The following is a 23,525-nucleotide window of genomic DNA, read 5'->3' on the forward strand; positions in this document are numbered from 1 at the left end:
GCTATAAGTTGAGAACAGAAGCCGCTACTATATCTGACATTGTATTTATTTGGTCAGGAAAATCTTATTTTTATCAGGCTAAAGGCAGGAAAAAGTCAGGGAATTTTGAAAAGTGATGCCTGTGGAAACCATTATTGAGCGCTACTCAGGCACTTCACGTGAGTAGGTGTTTAGAAACCCAACAACCACTTGATTATTTTACAACCAAGCGGACAAAGATGTTTTCTTATTTCTTAGTTAAGGCCATTGGAAAGTTATCATATAGTATTTCACAGTAGTCTGGGGTTGAAGTTTGAATATTACATAGTTTTAATATCTGATTAAAAACAAGTAAAGTTAGTTTAAATTTCAGTCCACTTCTGAGGGCATTTATTCACTTGCTCAATTGAAATACAATGTCGGCCATGTAATGAGCATAGTGGGTTTTGCATTTGAAGTGAGACATTTCGTAAGCCATGCTAGCTACGTCCTATGGGCAAACTAAAGGTTAAGCGTATGTGGTGTTCTAGTGAAATTCAGAGCTGACTTTTATAAAAAATCATTTTCGATTTCTCAGTTTGCCAAGTTCTCAAGTGTCCACTGCGGGTCTCACGATTGAACGAGACTTGCTGGCCGATATCACAGCAGTAAAAATCCGATCGAAATTTGTTGATCTGTATATCGCATTTTAATGTCAGCTATACAAAAAAAAACAAATTCGCACGCGGTAGAAAACTCCAGTGATGTTGATTACTCTTTAATCTAAACTTCCTATAACTGAATGAAAACAAAAATCTACGAAAGCAGTCATCATAAGGCTGCTTTTTCATTTATTTATCTTCTCAATTGGATTTTGCTCATATATTTAAATTGTGTCTCAAGTTCTCAAAATATTGGCAAAAATTTTACGACTTGTAATGTTCCTGAAATGTCGGGTTTTACACCCTGGAGTGCATACCTACTTCAATATAAGGGAGCAGTTGTTTAAGTATGAATTAAATATGATGTCAGCACAGCGGTCAAATAAATAAATGACATGTTCACCGTGAATAACTGATGACGTCCGGTTATTTGTACTGGAGTCGCCCTCTGTGCTTCTGGCGATTTCGTGGCCTTTTCGCTAATTCGTACCAGGTCATTGTATTTTCTCGGTAACCAGTCATTTGTATTTCCGTAATTAAGTCTTGCGGACTTTTTTTTTATCTCGGTTTTTTTTTCCTATTTTGTCCCGAAAATTTCGCGGTGGCAAATTTCTGGTCTGGCACTCGACGACTGGTTTGTGGGAGAAGATAACGAACGAAATTGCATTTTAAAGAGGCACAGAAGTCTCCACTAGAAACCCGCTTCAGTTTTGCGGCATCTGAGCTGAGAACAACCGAGCTAACCGTCGTGTCACTAAAAGTAAGTATCCTGTTATTTTAGTATTTTAACTTTTGTAATTGCTTTTAAACGTGATTCTCTTTTCTTTGCCAGTTAAGCACCCTTAGGGATGATATTACTTGCCCGTGGTTCAGTTTTAAGAATATGTATGCGGTGATGTCAATTTAGTGAAACTGGAAATTTCGTTGCATTAGTGGTAAGCTTTCAGAGGTAAAATTCGGTTATTTGAAGCATAACAACCCCATACCTTTCTACTCGTTTAAGATCTATACCTCAGCACTCCACGAACCAAGAAAGGTTCGATCAAGTGTCCTCGTACCTTTCTTTGTTTATTGTCTTATTTTTCCGCGAAATCTCTCCAAAATTACAGGCCAATGGGACGCTCAAAGTCACGGAGTCGGAAGTCTTCCTTTGTTTTACCGTTTCGTGATAAACATTAAGCCACACACACCTGAACAAACATGTCGCCAAATCGCCATTTACACCGTAAGTCGTGACTGTCCTATCATGCATGGAGCGATTGTTGCCTTGACTTGGCTCCACATGATTTCGATTATGCTTAGTAAAACACCATGCGGATGTTATGATGAGGTGAGTTTTTGAATATCCAATAAAATTCCCTTCATTGTGCTCAAAAAAGGAACGGCTGCTAAAACAGTACTGACAAACACGAACAAATTAACATCAACCTCTGAGACTCCTTTTTATTGCCATGTTAATCACACTGCCCTCGCGCCAGGATGTAATGTAAAACTTCAACATTTAGAAAATTGTACTTAAATGAAAGCCTGTTTTCTTTTCTTATAATAATGATTGTACTTTTGAGCATTGTCTTATTTTGTGTAACATCCTATATCTTGGTGCGTGAGTTGATTAAAATTTGCACAACTGGGTTTTTACTATAGAATTCCACTATCTGATAATTCATCGTTTACGATTACATAAAATTTATGATCTTTCGATCTTAGTCATCGAGAAAGCATCCAGCGCCAAAAATCGCCCGAATCAATTCAAGCACTTCGTTTTATCTAAGTAATGGAGATATGATCTCCGTGGGCTGAATGTGGTCTTTTATGACGAAAGCTGGAAAGTGGATCTTCGCAAAGTAAGTGAAAGCGTGGTTTTCTACGGACATGTCACTCAAGATGTCACAGCTAAAAGACCACTAAAACTTTAATTTGTGGAGAATGTTATTCAAGTCCTTACTTAATTTGGCCGCGGCCAATGGGTATGAAATAGCCTGTCTTGGATAAGTAACAAAGACGATTCGTGTCTTTTAGAAAAGCTTGCGAAATGTCGTCTTTTAAATTATTGTGGGGTGTAATTAGACGAAACAGATGGTGCAGGGCAAAAAATTATTGGATTTGATAGCGGGTAGTTTTAAAGTTTTTAATCGTTTTTTTGTTTTTTATTTTTTCATTTAAAAGTTGAATGAAGAACCGGAGGCAAATTGTTGAATCGAACTTGAGTGAATGCTAGGTTGTGTGGCATTTGAACTATCAGTTGTCAGCCTTTAATTTTCACATGAATAGCTGTTCGAAATAGCACGCCAAGCATTAAAGTTAAATTAGCAGGAAAATTAATTTCTCGGCGTATTTCATCATCGTTACGAACAAATACTAAGTCTCTCATTTTCCTCAAAATGCAGCGGAGAAAAATCTACAAATACATCAACACCCTCTTTAGAGCTGTCAATTGCCGTTCAAAAAACAAACCTTAATGATGAAGCTATCAAGCTTTCTGCATTACCGATCATTTCCAAAGATTTGGTCAAGCTGGTTTTATGGAACAGTATTATCGGGACTTTTTGTCGAGTTTCTTCAAACTAAAGTGACATCTGATTCTGAGTTCGAAGTCGGAATTACAAAACAGTTAGAATGGAATGGACTACACTGCATTATGATGGACAAATAGTGAGATTCCGCTTGCGAAATTCGGCAAATATTGCAGACTTTCAACACCTTGAGTAACTCAACACCGAAAGATACGGCTTAGCGAAAACATTTAAAATAGAAAAACGATTGTTTATTATATGGCTACAATGCTCCGTGAGCGGGCAAGATGAATCAAATCCTGCGCTGTGATTGGCTACCCGAGCCTATCTTGCCCGCTCGGGACTACCCGCCGAGTCCCGCAAGATTATTTTCCCCGAAAGCCATATAATAAATCCTTTATTGACCAACCTTGTTCGGTAAAGATGGCCGGATATTGGCTTCGTTCTTTTTTTTGCGAGTTTATGGACCTCGACTCCGTCTGGGTCCATAAACACGCAAAAAAAGAAGTTGGCCGATATCCAGCCATCTCGACCTCACACTTGGTCAATAACCCATACATCCTGTTCTGATTTTGACGGCTGAGACTTAAAGAAAATCTTCTTTGAAAAAGTAGTTGATTTCATTCTATTTTACACACGCTTGGTCATTTTTGTCTTAGTTTTACTTTTAATGCAAATATCTTGGTTCACTTCACCAACAGTTTCGATTAACATGGCAAACATGGCAAGATTCGGCAGGTTGTATTGACATTTCGCAGCAAATATGTCTGTTTGCAAGGATATGACGTCAAAGAATGACATGCAAACAAATTTTATGAACGTGGGTAGTCGCTGAGGTTCTCATACTGTTTTCAATCACTCAGACTCTGTAATTTAGAAATTTTCGTTTGTTTTGTCCCACAGTGAACAGTCATTTCCCTGTGAAATTATTTACTATACTAAATTACCTGCAACAGCAAATAATATCGAACGTTTAGAAAGTAAAACGAGTTAAACATATAAACGCAATGAAAACTTGAGTTCAACATTAGGGTTGTAAAGCCATAAAAAAAAAAAGACAGAAACGAAGCTTGCGGCAAAAATGCACTGATTACAATATTATAAAGAAAGAAAGGGTCAATGTAATTTCTAGTTTGGCCTCAGCGTTACTGCAATTATATTCTGGCAATGCAGTAATTTTCCAAAAGGAGGTTTCATTGTTTCGCTCTCTTTTAAGAACAACAGTTGTCTGAGCACACGCATAAGAAGATATCAGGAAATTTGCATTATCATGGCACCTGTCATTCCCTAACTTCTCACATTGTGACCGACATCGCCGTGACTGCCGTCGTTTACATAACCATTTAATTTATTATCATTCACAACCAAAAATTCTGTCCATGCATATGAACAGTTCAAGTAGCACACAACGCGCGCGGCTCCTTTCGTTCCGCGTTCTCAGTGCCACGTTTGGAAATTGATGTTTTATTTATCTTCTTGTTTCGTTTACACGATTCGAGTAAACCTATGCCCAGCTAAACTGAAGCAGTTTGTTCTTCGAAAGTGGTGGAGAGGGGGTGTTTTGTAATTCAACTCTTAAGTAAACGCTTTGCATCAGAGATTGATCATTTCATTCGACTTCCTCAGAAACGAAACTCCAGTGAAACCGAACGAACCGGATGCCGTTCAGCGCTAGAAAATAACCATCACGAGACTTCAACACTGTTCAGCTTATCAAAAACTGCTCTGTTTCTAGATCCTTTAGCACTGATGTACCACGTAAGTATAAGTTAAACTGCTGAGATCTTTAATCATTAAAACCTTCAAACTAGTACGAAATATCATGAAAGCTATCTTGACAGAAACCACCCAACACAGACAATGCGGTGGTAGTGTTAATTGGTTGAGGAAACTGTCCTCTTGTGAAATTAAGTCTCTTAATTGTAGTGATTTTGTAGACCAGTTTGAATTTATAAGGAGACTATTGTAAGCAGAGCTACGTGTTGTCTTTTTAAAACACTATCGACAATGTCATTGAGAATAAATCTTAGCGACCATTATTCACCTGTAAGGTGGTTAGAACTAAAACCATTAGCGGTCCAATTTTTAGTCAACCATGATATTGTTTCGCTTATCTTTCAGACTCTGTTGTACCAATTAAGACTGCGATGAATCTTATGTAATTTTACACTGGCTCAAGGCGAAGACATCCGATCCAAGCGAGAGTTGAATCGGCTGAGCACCTGTCATCTCAACTTGCAGAATATTTCGCAAAACGATACGCCTCATTTCCATTTATTGATGAAATATAGTGCCTTTCGCGCCATTATAATTATTTCGCTGCTGTGATCTCACAGTGGAAGTAATTATTTAGCTTGCCTGTTAATATAAAAACCTCCAGGCCATCATATATTGTCTGAGGAGTTTTTTTCCTGGCAGCTGAACTAAATATAATACTGGAAGAAAAACACTTTTTCGCGATAATCTCCTTCGTTTAACCACATCAGAAGAGAGTTTACATCTGGCGTTGTGTCACGTTGTGGACACGTAGTGACGAGAAAATTATTGGACTGACACTTTTGGCTTCAGCCATGTTTAACAATACTACTGAAGACCTGTCAGGCGACATCCTGCCAGAGTTACACACCTACCGCCATATTGAGCTGGCGTCCGCGATTGTCCTGTGTGTTCTGTCACCGGTTACTGTGATATCGAACGCTCTGCTTTTGACGGCGATATATAAGGATCCTTTGAGGTGTTTCCGTACTCCAATGACCTTCTTTATTGCGGGTCTTGCCGTGGCTGACTTCCTCATTGGATTGACGGTTGAACCGTTTTTTGCCGCTTATTACTTTAGGGAGAGGCCCAGCGAGAGTTTCAGATTAATTCACAGAATAGGAGGCATCATCTCCACAGTTGCAATTAGCTTGTCTTTCTTCGTTGTATTGGCGCTGTCGGTGTGTCAGTACATTGCGGTAACGTACCCACACCAATTCAAAGAAATTGTGTCTAGAAATCGAGTTTTATGCTTCCTCACTGTTAGCTGCGTGTACCTCACGAGTTTCTGTATGTTGCAGTTTACAGGAATGAACATGCGCACGTTCTTAAAGATGGACCTTATCATTCACCCCACATTGTTTTCACTCATTCTAATAATAGTCCAGGTCCTACTTTACACCTCGTTCAACCGGCATCTACAACAAAGCAACACGCTTCGCAGAAAAGCATCCTTAAACCAGTCGCTGCAGAAAGTGAACTCGTACAAGAGGAGACACAATGAACGCCAGTTCACCGTCATGACATTTTATCTCACAGCCATCTTGCTAGCTTCGGCTTCTCTGCACAATGTGGTCCTGTATATCCATCTCTTTAGGAAGCCAAAAAACGAGGTCGAAAATATCAACATCCACATTGGACTTCGCATCAGTGATCTAATGCTCTTTATTAAGGTCGCTTTAGACATGTTTATCTATGCATGGAGACTTCCTTCTTATCGTAGGGCTCTCAGGTGCACGCTATTTGGCCGTCGATCCATGTCGCGACCGTCTTCCACACTGCGGAAAACCAGTGATGGTATTACAGGCATGCAAGGGATTGGTCGAAGAGAGCCTGGAACAGAACATACATCAACAGTGTAACTTTGAAACTGACATTTTTGTGTGGGCTTACAAAAATTGTAACCCAAAGTTTGGGTAAAGATTACCCGGAAATTTAAACTGAAAGGTTTTTCCTTTGTTTGTAAGTTCTTGGGAGCCCAAGAATTATAGGAAGTGAAATTCAGCGTCTCACTTCCTGGGCTTTTTCCTAGACGATTTTCAAATTTCGGGGAGAAAGGCCTGAAAACGAATGATACTTAGAAGACAGTGGTAGCCACAGCAACTAAAGATGCGTATTTCCTTTGTACAAAGAACACAGTCCAGCAAATGACAGGGAAATCGCTGTGTTGTAAAGCAATTTGAGTCAATAAGATCATCTCATACTAAAATTGAACAAGAGAAAAAAAATATTTGTTAAATCCGATCGGATTTTTGCCTTGTCCCTCTTTTTCCGTCACATGCAAATTAGTGAAAGACACCAAAAATATCGTCCGATTGCGACATGTCGTAGACAAATTGGCTGCTTTGTGGTCTTTGTAGTATAATGAAATTATTGGATTTACCAGAAAAGTCAAAATTAAAATCATGTGGTTTATTTATTTAAAGTTTATATTTATCAAGAGAATTATCTGGCAAATTTTTTTTTTAAGATGTTATGGACCCACCAGCGAGATTTTCAGCAGAGATATACTAAATAAAATGACCGCTCTTTCTTCTGGAAGTCAAAGCTCTATTATATGAATTTCATCTCTCCGTTAAATAAAATGTTAGTTTCCATTTGTGAACTGAGTAGCTTGAGTTCAGACGTCTACGATTATTTTTTTTTTTTTTTTTTTTTTTTTTTTTTTTCACTTTTTCCGCGCGAAAAGTAACCTGCGATTCGGTCTTTTTGGGTGAACGAGGAGGGCCAAAAAAAGAACGCCTGATCGCAGCTTATACGCGAACGGAAAAAGTAGACGTCAGCACGTCTCTGATCTCTCCCGCACCATAATGAAGAGGGCTCCAAAAACAGGTAGCAAGCAAAACCCAGCGGGTACACATTGAATCGGTGATTGATTCATCAATTCGGCCGAAGTTCTTTACGAAAGATTAAGCAAAACCGGCACAACTTGATCACAACCGGTCACCATCAGGTATAGAGCAAGTTACAGAATTTTTATACGAACGTGTTTTAAAGAGTGGTTATTGTGAAATAAAGTGTAATGCACACAATTTCCCTAATGCGGAGAGAGCTAGTGAAGATTTTAGTCCCGATAAGATGATAGTTGTATTATATTGTATTAAGACGGCGGTTTTGCAGAAAGACCACTCGAAAATGGACCGATCATATATTTCCTTGTCAGGATAAAGGAAGTTTTATCTTATTCAGTGGTGATGAGATGAACAACAGTTCGGTTGCTTCTATAGATGAACTTAAGTCTGGTAAAACGTTCACAACATTTTAAACCCCGGAGTACACTCTCTATAGCAGACTACCGGGGTTGTTCCACCCTCCACCCTTTTCACCTGAAGTATCTGAAACGATATGGGATTTCTCGCACTGAAGAAATTCAGAAGAGAAAAGGAAACTGTCTCAATTAAGAATTTAAGAGTGCCATTCAAGATATTTCGAACAGACAGACCTAACTGCCGATTTACCAAAAAATTTTTAGGAATTATGCAATCCAAGAGTATGGAATGGATGCAGCGTGTATAAAGGTACTTGAAAGTCGCACCATTTTACGTCAAGGATATATGAAAAAAATTATTTTTTCTCTCAAAACTGGTATACTAAATGGTAAGGGTCTGGACCTCGTGGCGGAGCCTCACCGTGTCGAACTCTGTTCGAAAAGAAATGAAAGACACCAAAAATATCGTCCGATTGCGACATGTCGTAGACAAATTGGCTGCTTTGTGGTCTTTGTAGTATAACGAAATTATTGGATTTACCAGAAAAGTCAAAATTAAAATCACGTGGTTTATTTATTTTAAGTTTATGTTTATCAAGAGAATCATCTGGCAAAATATATTTTTTAAGATGTTATGGATCCATGCCAGCGAGATTTTCAGCAGAGATATACTAAATAAAATTACCGCTCTTTCTTCTGGAAGTCAAAGCTCTATTATACGTTGGGTAGCCTTCCTCTCAAGATTTCAACATAACTTAATAATAAAATTATGGTAACATTGCTGGGCCAACATGTTGCACGCGTTTGGATCCGCGCGGATCCAGACCTTGAGCTAAGGAGGCGGGGGTGAGGGGAAGGGGCGGTTTTGTTTTGTTTGCCCTGCCGGCTTTTCTTCCTTCTGTGATTTTTTCTTTTTTTACCCAAAATAGGCGGGGGGAGGAGGGTGCGGGCCGGCCTAGGTGCACCTTACTGCGCCTGCGTAAGATTGCTTGTGCTTATGCTGATGCAGAAGTGAAAACCAGCCTTTGATAAAAAAAAAAAAGTAAGCTTAAAACGATGGCTGGCCGATTATTCATTAGTTCTCATTGCTTTTGCCATGCATCTAAATTTTACAACAATTACAAATATACCTAAAATACCCGTTTTGAGTAAATTGGGCTAGACACCGGTTGGTTAAATATTTCTTGGTTGCACAATTCAGAATGCAATTTAAACGAGAAGGCGGCATCCTTACATCGTTTTTAAATTAATAGATATGTTTACGTTTGTCGCTTCCGAAAAGACGCATTTGCTTTATTTCAGTTGATGAACAGCAAACGTTGTTACTGTTGTTGATGAACGCGGTATTGTACGGTACAATAAAATATTGCTCAAAAACATATTAATTAAGCAAAAGTAATATAACCAATACCGCTTTGTAAGCATTTTTGTGTGGTATGATTATTTTAGTTATTTTAGAGTTTTTGTTTGTAAAATATATATTTACACATTTATTCTCAAGTTCTACGGATTTTGAATATCAAAAAGAACTTGACGATATTGAAGACTTGTAGAATTGAGAATATTAAAATAACAGTTCTAATGCACGATTCCTATATGCGGTAGACATACATAATTTCCTTAGTTAAACACGGTAAAATGTTATCAGTACGAGACGGTGCAACCTTTTTAAGAATGGAAAAAAAGCTTTAAATAATGTTATTGTTCTACATTATTGCCATGTGGGGACCGCATACGTAGAACAGTTTGCCTTTGAATAATAATGTCTTAAATGTTAAAATCGTCCAGTTTTGTCTTTTTGGAAGTATTGAACGATATTTATAGAAAATTATTAAAACCTCGATTTTGAGTTCTAGTTGCAATGAACCAAAACCAGCTGAAAAAGAGTGTGCAGCCAAAACAATTCAGTAATAAAAAAAATAATAATAAAATATCGTCGCCTTGGCAACGTAGTTTTCATGTTCGGTTTCATCCATCTTTGCGCATCCTGGACGATTCATCTCGTCTTGCTCGTTCAGACACGCTTCTTAAGAACTTTTCCTTCTTTATCAGCGGATTACTGAAAAACGTATTCCATACTTAGGGGTGATGACGTCATACGTGGTACAGAAGCCATGCTTCCTCAAGGCGCGGCGGTTTGCCTCTTTTTCATCTAAAACCCCACAGAAAAGGATTGTTCACAAACAATCAAGTTAACTCCCAAGACTGTGCCACACTTCAAGGACTGGAACTCAGTTTTCAAATTCCTCCGGTTTGCAGACCGTTTTCGAAAAGCTTCCTTAACGTGACGGATTAGTGTGGACGGTAGGCCTAACCGTAGAAATGAAGCTGCGTTTTCAAATTTCTCCGGCGTGGTGTGGATCGACGGGACCTTAGTTTGCACTTTTTGTTTTTGGAATTAACTCGGGATACACTTTGATTGGATAAAGGAAAACGGAACACTCCCCGAGTGCTTGAACTGAAATTTAGCAACTAAACCGAAGATTACTCTCCCGAGTGTAGTTCTAAGTAGTCGTTTAATTTTTCTCCTTGTCCAGTGCAACGCTTGGCTTGATTACCAGCCGCTGTTCTGGAAAGGAGCCCACGTCCCTTCCCAGAAGGGGTGGAGCGAGAGAGCGGTAGAAATCGAACCTGGTGCTAATTTCGCACCCAGATGTCACTCTGCTTAACACTGAAAAGGAGTCTCTCTTCTGCTTGGCCGTGGGAGATCTGGGTTCTAGATTAACCTTGCGTAACACTTGCATGTTCAGTATACTACTACTGCTACTACTACTACTACTACTACTACTAATAATAATAATAATAATAACAATAATAATAATAATGATAATAATAATAATAATAATAATAATAATAATAATAATAATAATAACTTTATTTATCCTGGTAAAGACCGGTCAGTCGATCAAGATATAGATTGACTGGTATTAATCGGTTACCAGTATAAAAAGCATCAAAAAAGTCAATAAAGAATTACACGCATAGAATTTACAATTACAAAATCTAAAAAGTATAAATTATATACAGAAATTTAAATTTAAATTGTACAAGTGGAATCAAGGGATTGTGGGCTGTTGGTTTGCTTCTTCCAGACTTTTCTTTTCTCGTTTTAGTCAAAAGAAAAAGAAATAGAACTAATAAAAGAATAAATAGATAAAAAAAATAAGCAATTAAATAAACGAAAAAATAAATTAGATCCCAACGCCCTCACAATTGCACTTGTTTGTATATCCAAATCAAATACGTTTACCACAATGGGTTTGTGTTGCGTTTCAAACTAATATGCGAACCATGCACGAAGACCGTAATCATTGCCGCAGTATATCGTGTTCTATGTTACACACTGTTCACAAATAGTCCTTTCGTGAGCACATTCATGTAATCTTTGACTTGTCAAATGCGCTGCAAGGCTATATCGCTTTTTAAAAGGCAGGGAACATATTACACAAATCTTTGAGTGATTATTTTATAGCATGAGAAAACTTAAAATATGTTCAGTGATAAATTTAGAGTAGTAAGTTGGACACTTCTGGGTAGTTTTGTTCTTCAAGCAAACTTTCAAGGTTGTTGGTATCTTTAGGGTAGACCCAGTTTTGAACCAGCTCGAAATGGGTGTGGTCAGTATTTTGGTTAGGGACCGTTCATTTTTTATGAGGGAGGGGGGGCTGGTGGGATTTGGGAAGCACCATTTAAAAATCGCATGACCCCCCCTCAGCTTACCAATTTTTTCACATGGCCCCCCCTTATAGCGGACATTTTTTGGGATGACCCCCCCCCCAAAAAAAAATTGAACAAACAATATTTAGATTTCAACTTTTTTAATATTTCTCTTTTATCCCCCTACTTCACGTTATTGTGCTCACTATGAAGACAATATTTACAATCTCTATACGACAGAGAGCTGTTGTTTAAAAAACAAATCAAAAGAAAGAGAAGTCAACTTCGGATCTCCTAGTTATGGCTCGCCCTGAGCGTGTGGCATTTGGCCTCTCATTGGCATCTTCCTCATCTGAATTCATGAATGCAAGAGTGACGTCACTTGAGTCATCTTCTCCCCCAGAGTCAATGGCCTCACTGTCATACTCATCATTGTCACTTTCATCCGTTTCGCTGCTGTCAGCACTTGCCCTGTTGTCATTTTGTGTCAATGTCCTGGCATTTCTCAGTGTTGGTTGGCCAGCTCTGAGAGGACTCTTCTGCTGCAAGCATGAATGTCTTACAATTGCCTTTACTTTCTCACTCTTGCTGCTTTTCAAATGCTGCTTCAGCCCGTGGTGGTTTGAGTACTTGTTTAGTTCTGGAACACGTAGCTTTTTAAGCTTGGTTAGATCTTCGCACAACTCAGTCCAAGGATAATCCTCCTCCCTACTTAACTTTGCCTTTTCTTCTGCTCTCTTTTTCCTTTTAAATTCCAGCACTTCAAGATGCTGAAGATAATCCACCACAAACTTCGATTTGACAATAAACTTATCTGCAAATAGAGCAACGCTCTCTGGGTCAGATAAAACCAGCCTGCCACTTCCATGCTCGTTCTTCTTTATATTGTTAATCCAATCGGGGAAAGAGCGCATTACTACATGAGCATCATGAAAGAGGCTCATTCCAAAATGCGCAATAATGGCGAAAGCGACGAGTCGTTTAAGAAAAGGTTTACAGCTGAACGATCCAGGCAGTTTGACATCTTACAAGCAAAAGAAGCAATTTTTCTAGGTGCGGATGGCTGTTCAGAAAGGGCGAGTGAGTTTTCCATGCAAGGGTACCAGTTGAAGCCCAGTGATGGAAGAAAACTGAACTTCTCCATCAAAGAGCACAGAGCAATAGTGGAAAAGTTGAATGTCATATTGAAAGATGTAAAGGAACACGATTCCACACTCTTTCAGTCCAATGGGCTTGCTTTAAAGCAGGGCGAAGAATTTGCCCACAGTTTTAATGTAAAACAGATCAAATGTACGGAAGCTAAGTTGACGAAGGTCACGCAGGACATGGAAGCACTAGAAAATAAGAAGAGCAATTATAACAGCATATTCAAAGGCATACTCAAACAGCACATCAACAAAAGGAGAAGGAAAAAAGAAAACCGCAGAAAGTCAAATGAAAGAAAGAGGAAGCGGACTGAAAACAACGTCCAACGAGTTTATGGAATCTGTGTTGGAAACCCGTTAGGAAATGATCTTCCACAATGCCTTGTGTACCCTCCTAGAACGGCCGTCCCGGTAGAGTGTCTTAAAGTTGAGGATGTTGCCACGTCGATATTTAGAAGAGATGGGCCATACATCGCACAGCTCTTGGAAGGGAATTATTTCACCAATGCTGCAAGAAGCAGAATCACCACCAACCTTGAGCGAGAAGTCAGAGATTATGTTTACACCTTCATGTACCCTGAAGAGTACACTCTGACGGAAAGCAGTGCTGCTTCTTGCAGCATTGGTGAAAGAGACTCCCATAGCAGCACAAGCGGCGACGAAGAACTCGACGACAGCGGAGATGAAGATGAGTGCCAGTGAAAGTTGCATTCGAAAATAACAGTGTTAAATACTTCTTTTCAGTAGCTACAAATGCTTTTTGTCGCTAAACGTTTTTTTAAAGCAGAAGGAAAGTTTGTAATTAATTTGTATCCTGCCTTCTATGTTTATTCTATAGCAATTTTTTTGATATTCAAACATTATGCCATTTTAAAGCTTTACTAAAATATTTCACGTGACCCCCCCTTTTTCCCTTATTTTTTTGGGATGGCCCCCCCTCGAAAGCCATTTTTTTTCGCATGGCCCCCCCCCCCAAATCCCACCAGCCCCCCCTACCTTATAAAAAATGAACGGTCCCTTAGGTCTTCAGGCATTTAACCATGATTCCACATCTGAAACGTTTAAAAGGTGTATAGAATTTAAATTTTGCACAGCAAAGGATTTATTGAGCGTTGGGCCCAAATATTTATAATGCAAATTATCATTTATTCGCTTATTGAGCCACCAGTAACAGCAACTGGGAAAAGAGGCGGCCGTTAGCAATGGTTGCCAACGAGAAGCCTCGCACTCGTGTACAAGTTGCCATATTTGCAACGGTTTCCGGCCATTTTGTAAGGGGCACGCCCTCAAATGTAATCTAAGTAGCTGGTGTATTTAGGAGGCGTTTCTTTAGGAAAATCCAAGATTGGATTCTTAAATCCGGAAGAATCCGAAAACGGATTTTGCGTTTCTTTACTAAACAGATCAATCCAAGATCTTTCGGATCATAGTGCGTCAAAGGAACTGAAGAGTCCACTCTGGTTTTAAGAATCCAATCTTGGATTTTCTTAAAGAAACGCACCCTTAGTGTCAACCTCGTTCCCAGGGCTTTTCCCTTTGAAATTTTCCCGTCCCTCTTAATTTCAAAGGGAAAAAGCCCTGGGAACGAGGTAGTGCTTTGATCGCCGCTCTCATTTGAAGCTCCGCCGCCAAAACAAAAAGGCGTGCACGAAATCCCGCCAAACAAGGTTAGTAACAGGCTACCAGAAGGGCGGTAACTCGAGATATGGAGCTGGTGCTTAAGTCGGGGGCTCCATTTGAAATATACCAGCGAATTTCCACTCAGATTTATCAGTACTAGGGTCTGTCTGATCGCTGGAGTGACTATCAACGAAATAAAGTATGTCCGCCAAAATTTACCTGTTGAGGCGATGTCTCTGGTACGGTTCACGTTGCATGTGCAGAGCTGTGTTTTAGGGACCTTTGGACTGAACTACGCCGACGAGATTGAGTAGATTGAGAACGACTATAGACCAGTATAGAGAACGATTTTCAAACTTCGAACCAGTGACCTCTTCATCATGTTGGTTTTAGGTAAAGAGGGTAGCTCATAGAATGAGATGAGAATGTAACGTGATAGTGTAAAGCCTGCAAACTAGAATTTAAAAGTCGTACTCGTACTATTGTAGATCTCGCACTCGTTCTCGTGCTCAAATTTAAAGTTCCCTTCCTTCAATATCGACGGGCAAAAAAAAAATATATATATATATGTCCTCACAGGCAGCAATCTCAATATCACAAAGTCTTTCTTACAGATGTTAACTGTTGTATTTCTGCCGTGCCTTAGTTTCAGTTTGGCAACACTGACAAACAGAGCTGGTTTATTTCACGAAAAAATCTGAAAAAGGAACGAAAATTTCTTTAAAATTATAGTGTGTACCAAGAGGAAAATCATTCTCTCTTGACTGAAAACATGACCCATTGGATTAGTTTTTTTTTTTATGATCATCGAACAGCCCAAACGTGACTAATTTATTTTTAAAACTAAAAAGTGAAAAACAGGAAGTTGTCTTCTAGAGTAATTTCCGCACGTAAAACGTCAATCACTAAACAAAAGAAGGCGATGTGTTCAACAAAGACTAACAAGACTACTCAACTAAATTTCTTATCCACGCTACTCACATTAAAAAAGTTTACTTTCTTTTTCCCTCGTGTTTTATTTTTCCATTATAACTGCCTCGTGACTAATGGAGCCAAACAATCCGTGCTCCCTATCATGCATTTAGCCTCTCCCATTAGCTTCGCCGTCTCAGGGGGCGGGGCTCAAGAAAGACACTGGGTACTAGATTGCACGGAAGCAAGCTTGAGCTGGTTTGGTAAATTTTTTCTCAGAATATTCCAGCTTTAAGACAGAATTGCCAGTGCATATTCTGTGTTAGGTCTACAATGAAAAGTAACAAGAGTTTCAAGTAAGCGCTATTCCTTTGATAACTAGCACAATACTGACATGACAATACTGAATGACCTTTCACGAAGAGGGCAAGCAATCAATAACTGAGAGAAATTTTTTTTTTTTTTTGGCAGAACCTTTTTTTAGGTTCTGGAATAATCAAAAACGCAGAGTACAGTTGATTAAGGGATTAGGAACTTGGCAATCATTGACAGTCATTCAAGCACCCATTCCTTTTCTGTTATTGGCAACTATTTCACGATGAGTCACAGTTAGACCTAGAAACTCGATACCGTTTCGTTTTAGATAAGGTTGCAAAAGAAATTCGCATGTCTTTAATCCAGATTAAAAAGTTATCCTACTGCAACAACATTTGAAGATATGTTTGGAAGTAATTTTACTAATTATTGGCCGAGTTAACGCGTCTGTTGTTTGTTGTGATTTTGCCCAGATGTGCTCACGTATGGAGTTGACATGATTGTTTCCTTTGATTGCTTCCATTGTTCATAGTTACGGATCGTGAGATCAGCTTTCTTCTTTAAAAAAAATGCAGCAAGATCTTAGTTATTGTTCGTAAGAACTGAAGAAGAATTAATACACCTAAACCTTGGAAATACGGTGATAAAATCTTTGCCAACATTCATGTTCTTTCTTGTTCACCAGTTTCAGTTCACTCCGCCCACTTAAAGGCGTGTCTTTGATTGACACTTACGTGACTGGTCTGTCTGATGATTCACTAGAAAATTTTCATATGTAAATGATACTGTACATTTCGAAAGCGGACTGGTTTTAACCTTTCGCCTTCAAGAAAGGTGACGTTTTAACTTCAAGCTCACGGCAAGAATTTTTCACTGCCCTCTTTGGAGGAAACCGCCAGTTCCGAAGCACTTTCGAAATTTTTACTTCGCTGTTTCAGAATTTTCAGAACCGCTGACCTTGTTACTGCATTCTCAGTTCCGGGCTGTGACAGGCTCAAAGGAAAAACAAGAGGTGAGAAGACTATATTTTCGGCCTCATTTGGCTTTGACGTTCAACAGTGGCAAGTGGTAAGTGACAAGACATCTCGATAACTGCGTGAACATCGAGTAATGACTTATTTCACACCTGCTGAAAAAGGCGAAATCCAGGCACAAAGTGACTCCGAAAGCGCATGCAAGGTCTTACTGAATCGAAGCGCTTGTCCGCTTGCACTGAACATTTGTAGGTTGCACCTTAATGATTTTCGCAGTTTGCACGATTCCTGATCAGCGGCAGAATTTCGAGACGTCAGTACCCTAATTTTATGATATTTTGCGTGAAGTAAGCAAAAGAATCGTCCACTCGATAAGTTAACTTGTGTCGTAGGAAAATTTTTTTCACAGTTTGTGCAAATTTTGACAGCAAACTCTGCCTAGGGCTATGTCACAGCAAGACGAAACGTGATGATTCGATCGCAGAATTGTCTTCGCCTGTATTTGGGCTAGACTAATTTGTAGATCGCGATCGGGCATATATCGGTTTGATTTTCAGCCTGCGCATAGAATAAGAACAAAACCCAAGTCCAGGAGCGACTGAGGTTACTTGCATCACTCCATGTGCACGCTTGTGAAATAAGTTTAAACTCGAGATCTAAAATAGGAAAGGTCAGTCAATGAAAACACAGGCATTGACCTTTATTGTTTGAATCCAAGGGTCTGTTATCTCAGTGCAAAAGCATGTCTTATTGCATGCTGTTGTATTTCACAATTCAAAGAGTCAGTTTTTCTTGTTGTCACGTACAGAGCTTGGGGAGATAAATCGATGCTACTTTGCAATATTCTCAAGTGCTAAATCGATTTCGTTTTGGGGGTGTAACCGTGATTTTGTTTCGAGATGTTTCACTTTTCCGCCTTTTATGAATCATGACCCATAATTTCTATTTGGAGATATTATTCACAACTTATAAGGAAATGAAATGTTTCCATAAGGTCGTAATACTAGCAATAATGATAAATATTGCATAAAACGTACAACAGTTTTTAAAGACATGTTTCGGCATGCTTATGCCATCTTCAGTTTAATAGAGTGACTAATGATACGTGACACAAGTTATATACTACAAAATATGAATAAATTATTTACAATATGCATTACAAAACAGTGGAAACGGAAATTACAGAGTTAAAAAGGTGTTGAAGTGATGTAACTGTTTGTTAAGGTCAGGTTTGTTCTTACTAATATAAAAGGCTTCTTTAAGTTTAAGATCAATAGAGCTATTCGCTGAGTCTAAGATGCGAAAACAAGAAGGTGTGTACATGCCCCTGCATGAAGAAAATTGAGAAAGATGTTTAAAAATATGCGAGTTTTTATCGCTTACTGTATGTTCTTTAATCCTGGTAGAAAAATGGCGACTGGTTTCACCAATATAACAGGAATTACATCCCGCACAAGTAAATTGATAAACTACCATGGATTTTAGAGCATCAGGAGTACGATCTTTAAAACTGAACATATTCTTGATTTTGAAAGAAGTAAAAACTAATTTGATATTAAGATCCGTTTCACAAAAACGTTTAAGTAATTGCCGTAGTTTGAGTTCCGTTATTCTAGAGTACTGGCCAATAAAAGGAAGCTTAAAATAGTGTATATTGTTTTCATCATTAACGTTGCGGCTTTTTTGATCAGAAGGCTTGTTAAGATACCGCTTGAAGGTTTTTTCAATGATGTGTGAAGGAGACGAGTTACGTTTTAGAGTGTCCGAAAGCTTGATCAAATCGTTTTCAAAACCGGAAGAAGTGTTGTTGATTTTATAAGTTCGGTCAATGAGAGTACGGACAAGGCCAATTTTATAGCGAAACGATGATGATACCTATTGCAACATATTTCCTAAGGGTTCACAACCAGCAAAATTCTATGGCCTTCCGAAATTACATAAGAAACGTGATAATCATAGGCAACCACCTCTTAGACCCATTGTATCCTCTATTGGAGCTTACAATTATAATTTAGCTAAGTACTTAAGTTCTCTTCTTGTTCCGCTTTTGCCTGATAAATATTCGGTTAAGGATTCCTTTTCTTTTGTTGAAGAGCTCAGGAGTTTCGATTTTAACAACAAGTTCCTTATTTCCTTTGATGTTGAAAGCCTTTTTACAAACATTCCGCTAAATGAAACTATCGATATTGCCGTTGACCTTATTTTGAAACATCATCCCAAATTTTCCATCAAAAAACCCGACCTTAAGAAATTGTTTTCATTTGCCACATCCGAGACTCATTTTCTTTTCAATGGTAAATTTTATGATCAAGTCGATGGGGTAGCTATGGGCTCCCCTTTAGCACCTATTTTAGCTAATCTTTTTCTTGGATTTCACGAAGAAACATGGCTAAATAATTTTAACAAGGCCGACATCTTACTCTATAGGCGTTATGTTGACGATACTTTTTGCGTCTTTAAAAATGAGCGGGATGCCATGTCTTCCTTTGAATTCATCAATTCTCAACATCCCAACATCAAATTTACTTTCGAGAAACAGAACGACAGTAAACTTTCCTTTTTGGATGTTCTAATTGACAACTCTTCGCATGACTGCGTTTTTTCAGTTTTTCATAAAAAAACCTACACTGGTCTCTTAACAAATTTTTTTAGTTTCACTCCGTTTCGCTATAAAATTGGCCTTGTCCGTACTCTCATTGACCGAACTTATAAAATCAACAACACTTCTTCCGGTTTTGAAAACGATTTGATCAAGCTTTCGGACACTCTAAAACGTAACTCGTCTCCTTCACACATCATTGAAAAAACCTTCAAGCGGTATCTTAACAAGCCTTCTGATCAAAAAAGCCGCAACGTTAATGATGAAAACAATATACGCTATTTTAAGCTTCCTTTTATTGGCCAGTACTCTAGAATAACGGAACTCAAACTACGGCAATTACTTAAACGTTTTTGTGAAACGGATCTTAATATCAAATTAGTTTTTACTTCTTTCAAAATCAAGAATATGTTCAGTTTTAAAGATCGTACTCCTGATGCTCTAAAATCCATGGTAGTTTATCAATTTACTTGTGCGGGATGTAATTCCTGTTATATTGGTGAAACCAGTCGCCATTTTTCTACCAGGATTAAAGAACATACAGTAAGCGATAAAAACTCGCATATTTTTAAACATCTTTCTCAATTTTCTTCATGCAGGGGCATGTACACACCTTCTTGTTTTCGCATCTTAGACTCAGCGAATAGCTCTATTGATCTTAAACTTAAAGAAGCCTTTTATATTAGTAAGAACAAACCTGACCTTAACAAACAGTTACATCACTTCAACACCTTTTTAACTCTGTAATTTCCGTTTCCACTGTTTTGTAATGCATATTGTAAATAATTTATTCATATTTTGTAGTATATAACTTGTGTCACGTATCATTAGTCACTCTATTAAACTGAAGATGGCATAAGCATGCCGAAACATGTCTTTAAAAAATGAAATGTATGAATAAATTTGATAAATGACATGCATGCAGTGAGTTAAAACTTATTTAAAGCTCAGCTGTGAAATAAAAGTGAAAATCAGAACATTAACCTGGTCGTTGTTGATTTATTTAACCGTTTGCTTCGTTCAATATCTGCAGGCGTTTTGCAGCCATGCCTAATTTTAAACTTGGATTTGTCCTTATAGTCCTTATTCAGGTGAGTCTGTCTTCTTATGTCTGTATGTACAGAAAGGGAAAAAGTTTAAGGCCAAGAGCTTTTATGTAGAGAATTTTGATAATAATATTTGTAGAACTATTCATGTGAGAATTTTGGAATTCATTGTGAACAACCATAAAATTTGATTTAGGTGGTAGCCCTGTGCCCTTTTGTGGTTGGCTAAAAACTGAGATTGTCTTGCGCTAAACAAATTTCAAGTGAGGTAGTAATTTATAAAAGACTATTTGTTATGCTCTAGACTAAAATACCCATACCCCACCTGGAAGGGTGTTTGGTTTCCCCTTCCCCCACCCTCTCACTTCATTTGCCAAAATGATTGGTGCCAGGACCCCCTCCTCCTCCCCCCCTCAGAATATTAATAACCTTTTATCATGCGTAACTTAGATATTTCCTGGAGTACACATTAACAGGTTTGTACTGAATTTTTTATAACATAATATATGTCAATATTCATGTATTTATTTCGTGTTCTTTTTAGGCCTCTCTCTTAAGTGCTGGTGAGTGTGGTATTATTCTTAAGAGGAATTACTTGTCATGTGATCAGTTAACAACAGTCAATATAGAGTCAAGTGATTGTAATTTTATGTGTACTATAAGCCAGAAGTGAGTAGTTTAAGGTACAGCATACATGTATGATGATTTTTTGTCTTTTTTTAAATTCTATTCTGAACAGTACTCTCGTCTGCAAAGAAAGGGTAACCTGCCCCCCCTCCCCCCTGTCACTAACATTTTGGAGCAAGCTGAAGTTTAGAATTAGAAAAGCTGCTACAGTATGAAGATGTAGTACGAATTTCTCATACTTTGAATTGTTTTAATTACATTATTTTCATGGTCTCCAGTGAAAGATGGTTTGTGTCCAAGGGCAACCCCATACGGTCCCTGTGTTGTTACCTGTGGTGCTGATGAAGACTGCAATGGGTCACAGAAGTGTTGTAGTAATGGCTGTGGTGCCTGGTGTCTGGAACCAAGTAAGAATTAATGAAATACCTGTACCTTTGTGCAGTAGCCTTGTGGTTGGCGTACATGGAGTTTGCTATGAGTAGTGCGGTTTTGAGTGTAGCCAGGTCACTACAGGATGGTGTTTTTGGGCAAGGCACTTAACTCTCACAGCACCTCTGTCCACTCAGGTGTATGAATGAGCACTAGGAAATTTAAGCCGAGTGTAACCAGTCCAAACAAGACTTAATGTACGAGTATCAGGGTGCAGGTTTGTATGGTCACAAAGGCTTTATCGGGAACTGCAGGTGTAGAGAAAAGAGAAATTAGCCAGAGAGAAAGGAAAAAAACGATGATTAACCAGATCACTTAAACATTGTCTTAAGATGTTAATGAGTTGCCTTGCAGGTTTAAGTGCCTAATGGGATAAAGAGGAATGATGGGGAGAAATTGTTACTTGTAATATCCTAATGTGATAACCTGGAGACAGAGAGGCGACAGCCCAACTCTGCTAGGAGACTGGAGCAATGATGAATGTCTTGATTCAAAACCACATTTCCATTAAAAAAAGTGTGTTAACTTTTACAAAAGGTATACATGTAGGACACAGCTGGAGAATTAATACAGGGTTAGGGTTGTATTTCACTCCTACAGTACATGTAGGCTAAATTAATTTTTTGTTACTTAGAATCTTTACTGGATACATTATTGTGGTGATTTTCAGTGTGCCCCTCTGGTCAAAAACATGTGAACTGCCCCGCCCAGCTGTGTAACTATGCTGGATGTCCTGACCAGCCTCAAGAGAGTTTGAGATGTGTGGTGGAATCCTGTGATAAATGTAGTGTAAAGTTCATCAGCAAGACAACAGGACAAACTGTGAAATGTGGCCCAGGTAAATTTATTGTTGAGTATAGTTGACTGTTTATTGTTGCTTTTTAGTATTATTTTAGGTAAAGTTAATTAATATATTATTGTTTACTAGATAAATACTGTCAGCACCTGACATGCAACTTAATATAATACAATGTTTCTATTGTAAAGTCTTTTACAATTTGTGGTATTGATACATTCTGAAGTATCCAAAACATGTCATTGAAACTAAACAATATTGTTGTCTTTTGTATAAATGTTAAACTTTACTTTTCATCTAATACCTTCAGTAGGCTTGATTTCCGCCGCTCTCTCATGTCTGGTCTACATCCCTCACTGAGAAGAGGAGTGCGGGCTTCTTTCCGAACAGCGGCTGGTAATCGAGCCTATACCTTCAGTTGACATTATTAAAAGCTAGTTTAGCACAGTCTGCATACAAGATGATGTCTCAATTATTTCTCACATTCTTATGGCTAGCATTCATCCCATGGAAATTGTGCTGTTGGCTTCTTTCATGCTAGGGACTGGGTTTGCGGATGCATTGCCGCAAATGACAAGTTCTTTCTTGATTAGAAAAGAGCTTGCCACATTAGTTGTGTGAAGAATTCAGTCCAGGAAATGATGCTTTCCATGGTGTTTGACTTAATTGCACAAGACACCTTGAATTGCTATATTTTGTGTTATCATCAGTGATAAATTAAAGTGCAGCCTAATAAACTGCAAAGATAGCTCTAATGTGCCATCCTACTGAACTCCAATTGGACATAGCGAATTAGCAAATAGAGTTAATCTAGTGATTCCAAAATGGTTGGCTGAATTTGTTACAACGTTATTAATGATTTGCATTTGTATTTGTCAGTGGAAACTTTGTGTAAACGCATGCTTGCTGCTACCCAGAGCAAGCCTCTTCTTCTTGGTCAGTATGTCCCAAAGTGTGATGCTGACGGGCATTTTCAGAAGGTGCAGTGTCATGAGGGATACTGCTTTTGTGTTGACAACAGAGGAATACCAGATTTCTCCACCATGTCAAGATCTATGCCCAAGTGCCCAGGTAAGTGAACAAAATGTTGATTCACGTCGTTAATATCTCCTTTAATCGTTTGGAATTTCCTTTAGAATTTCAAACGTCTAGAAACTGATAATTTATCCCCCTAGGGGTTTTGGGAACAAGGGCATGTGATCATTTGATTCAAGAGAACGAAGGATGTTTTTTTTGGATTTATCTGAGGGAGCAAGAGATATCTCTACTACATGTATTAATGGAGATTTTGACAACAAAAACTTAGTGA

General features: G+C 38.4%; 2 protein-coding genes across 5 annotated transcripts in view; both read left to right on the top strand.

The window, feature by feature from the left end:
• The first annotated feature begins 619 nt into the window (after nucleotides 1-619).
• LOC145484780 (uncharacterized) lies at nucleotides 620-9,259 on the top strand. Its single transcript, XM_081463417.1, has 2 exons — nucleotides 620-4,891; nucleotides 5,255-9,259. The coding sequence occupies exon 2, from the start codon at nucleotides 5,704-5,706 to the stop codon at nucleotides 6,748-6,750; it is 1,047 nt and encodes a 348-aa protein (XP_081319543.1). The 5' UTR covers nucleotides 620-4,891; nucleotides 5,255-5,703; the 3' UTR covers nucleotides 6,751-9,259.
• Nucleotides 9,260-16,537: 7,278 nt separating this feature from the next.
• LOC145484702 (thyroglobulin-like) overlaps nucleotides 16,538-23,525 on the top strand; it is a 33,732-nt gene continuing 26,744 nt past the window's right edge. For 2 of the 4 annotated variants that reach the window (XM_081463313.1, XM_081463316.1), the window contains exons 1-6: nucleotides 16,539-16,813; nucleotides 20,352-20,409; nucleotides 20,909-20,927; nucleotides 21,270-21,398; nucleotides 22,091-22,258; nucleotides 23,096-23,287. In XM_081463313.1, the coding sequence (XP_081319439.1) occupies nucleotides 20,365-20,409; nucleotides 20,909-20,927; nucleotides 21,270-21,398; nucleotides 22,091-22,258; nucleotides 23,096-23,287 (553 nt within the window). In that variant the 5' untranslated portion in view covers nucleotides 16,539-16,813; nucleotides 20,352-20,364. Of the gene's footprint in view, nucleotides 16,814-20,351; nucleotides 20,410-20,908; nucleotides 20,928-21,269; nucleotides 21,399-22,090; nucleotides 22,259-23,095; nucleotides 23,288-23,525 lie in introns of all 4 variants that reach the window. The other 2 variants (XM_081463315.1, XM_081463314.1) reach the window with 2 other exon arrangements.

The sequence above is a fragment of the Orbicella franksi genome, chromosome 4 (assembly GCF_964199315.1).
Source record: "Orbicella franksi chromosome 4, jaOrbFran1.1, whole genome shotgun sequence".
In the NCBI taxonomy this organism is placed as follows: Eukaryota; Metazoa; Cnidaria; class Anthozoa; order Scleractinia; family Merulinidae; genus Orbicella; species Orbicella franksi.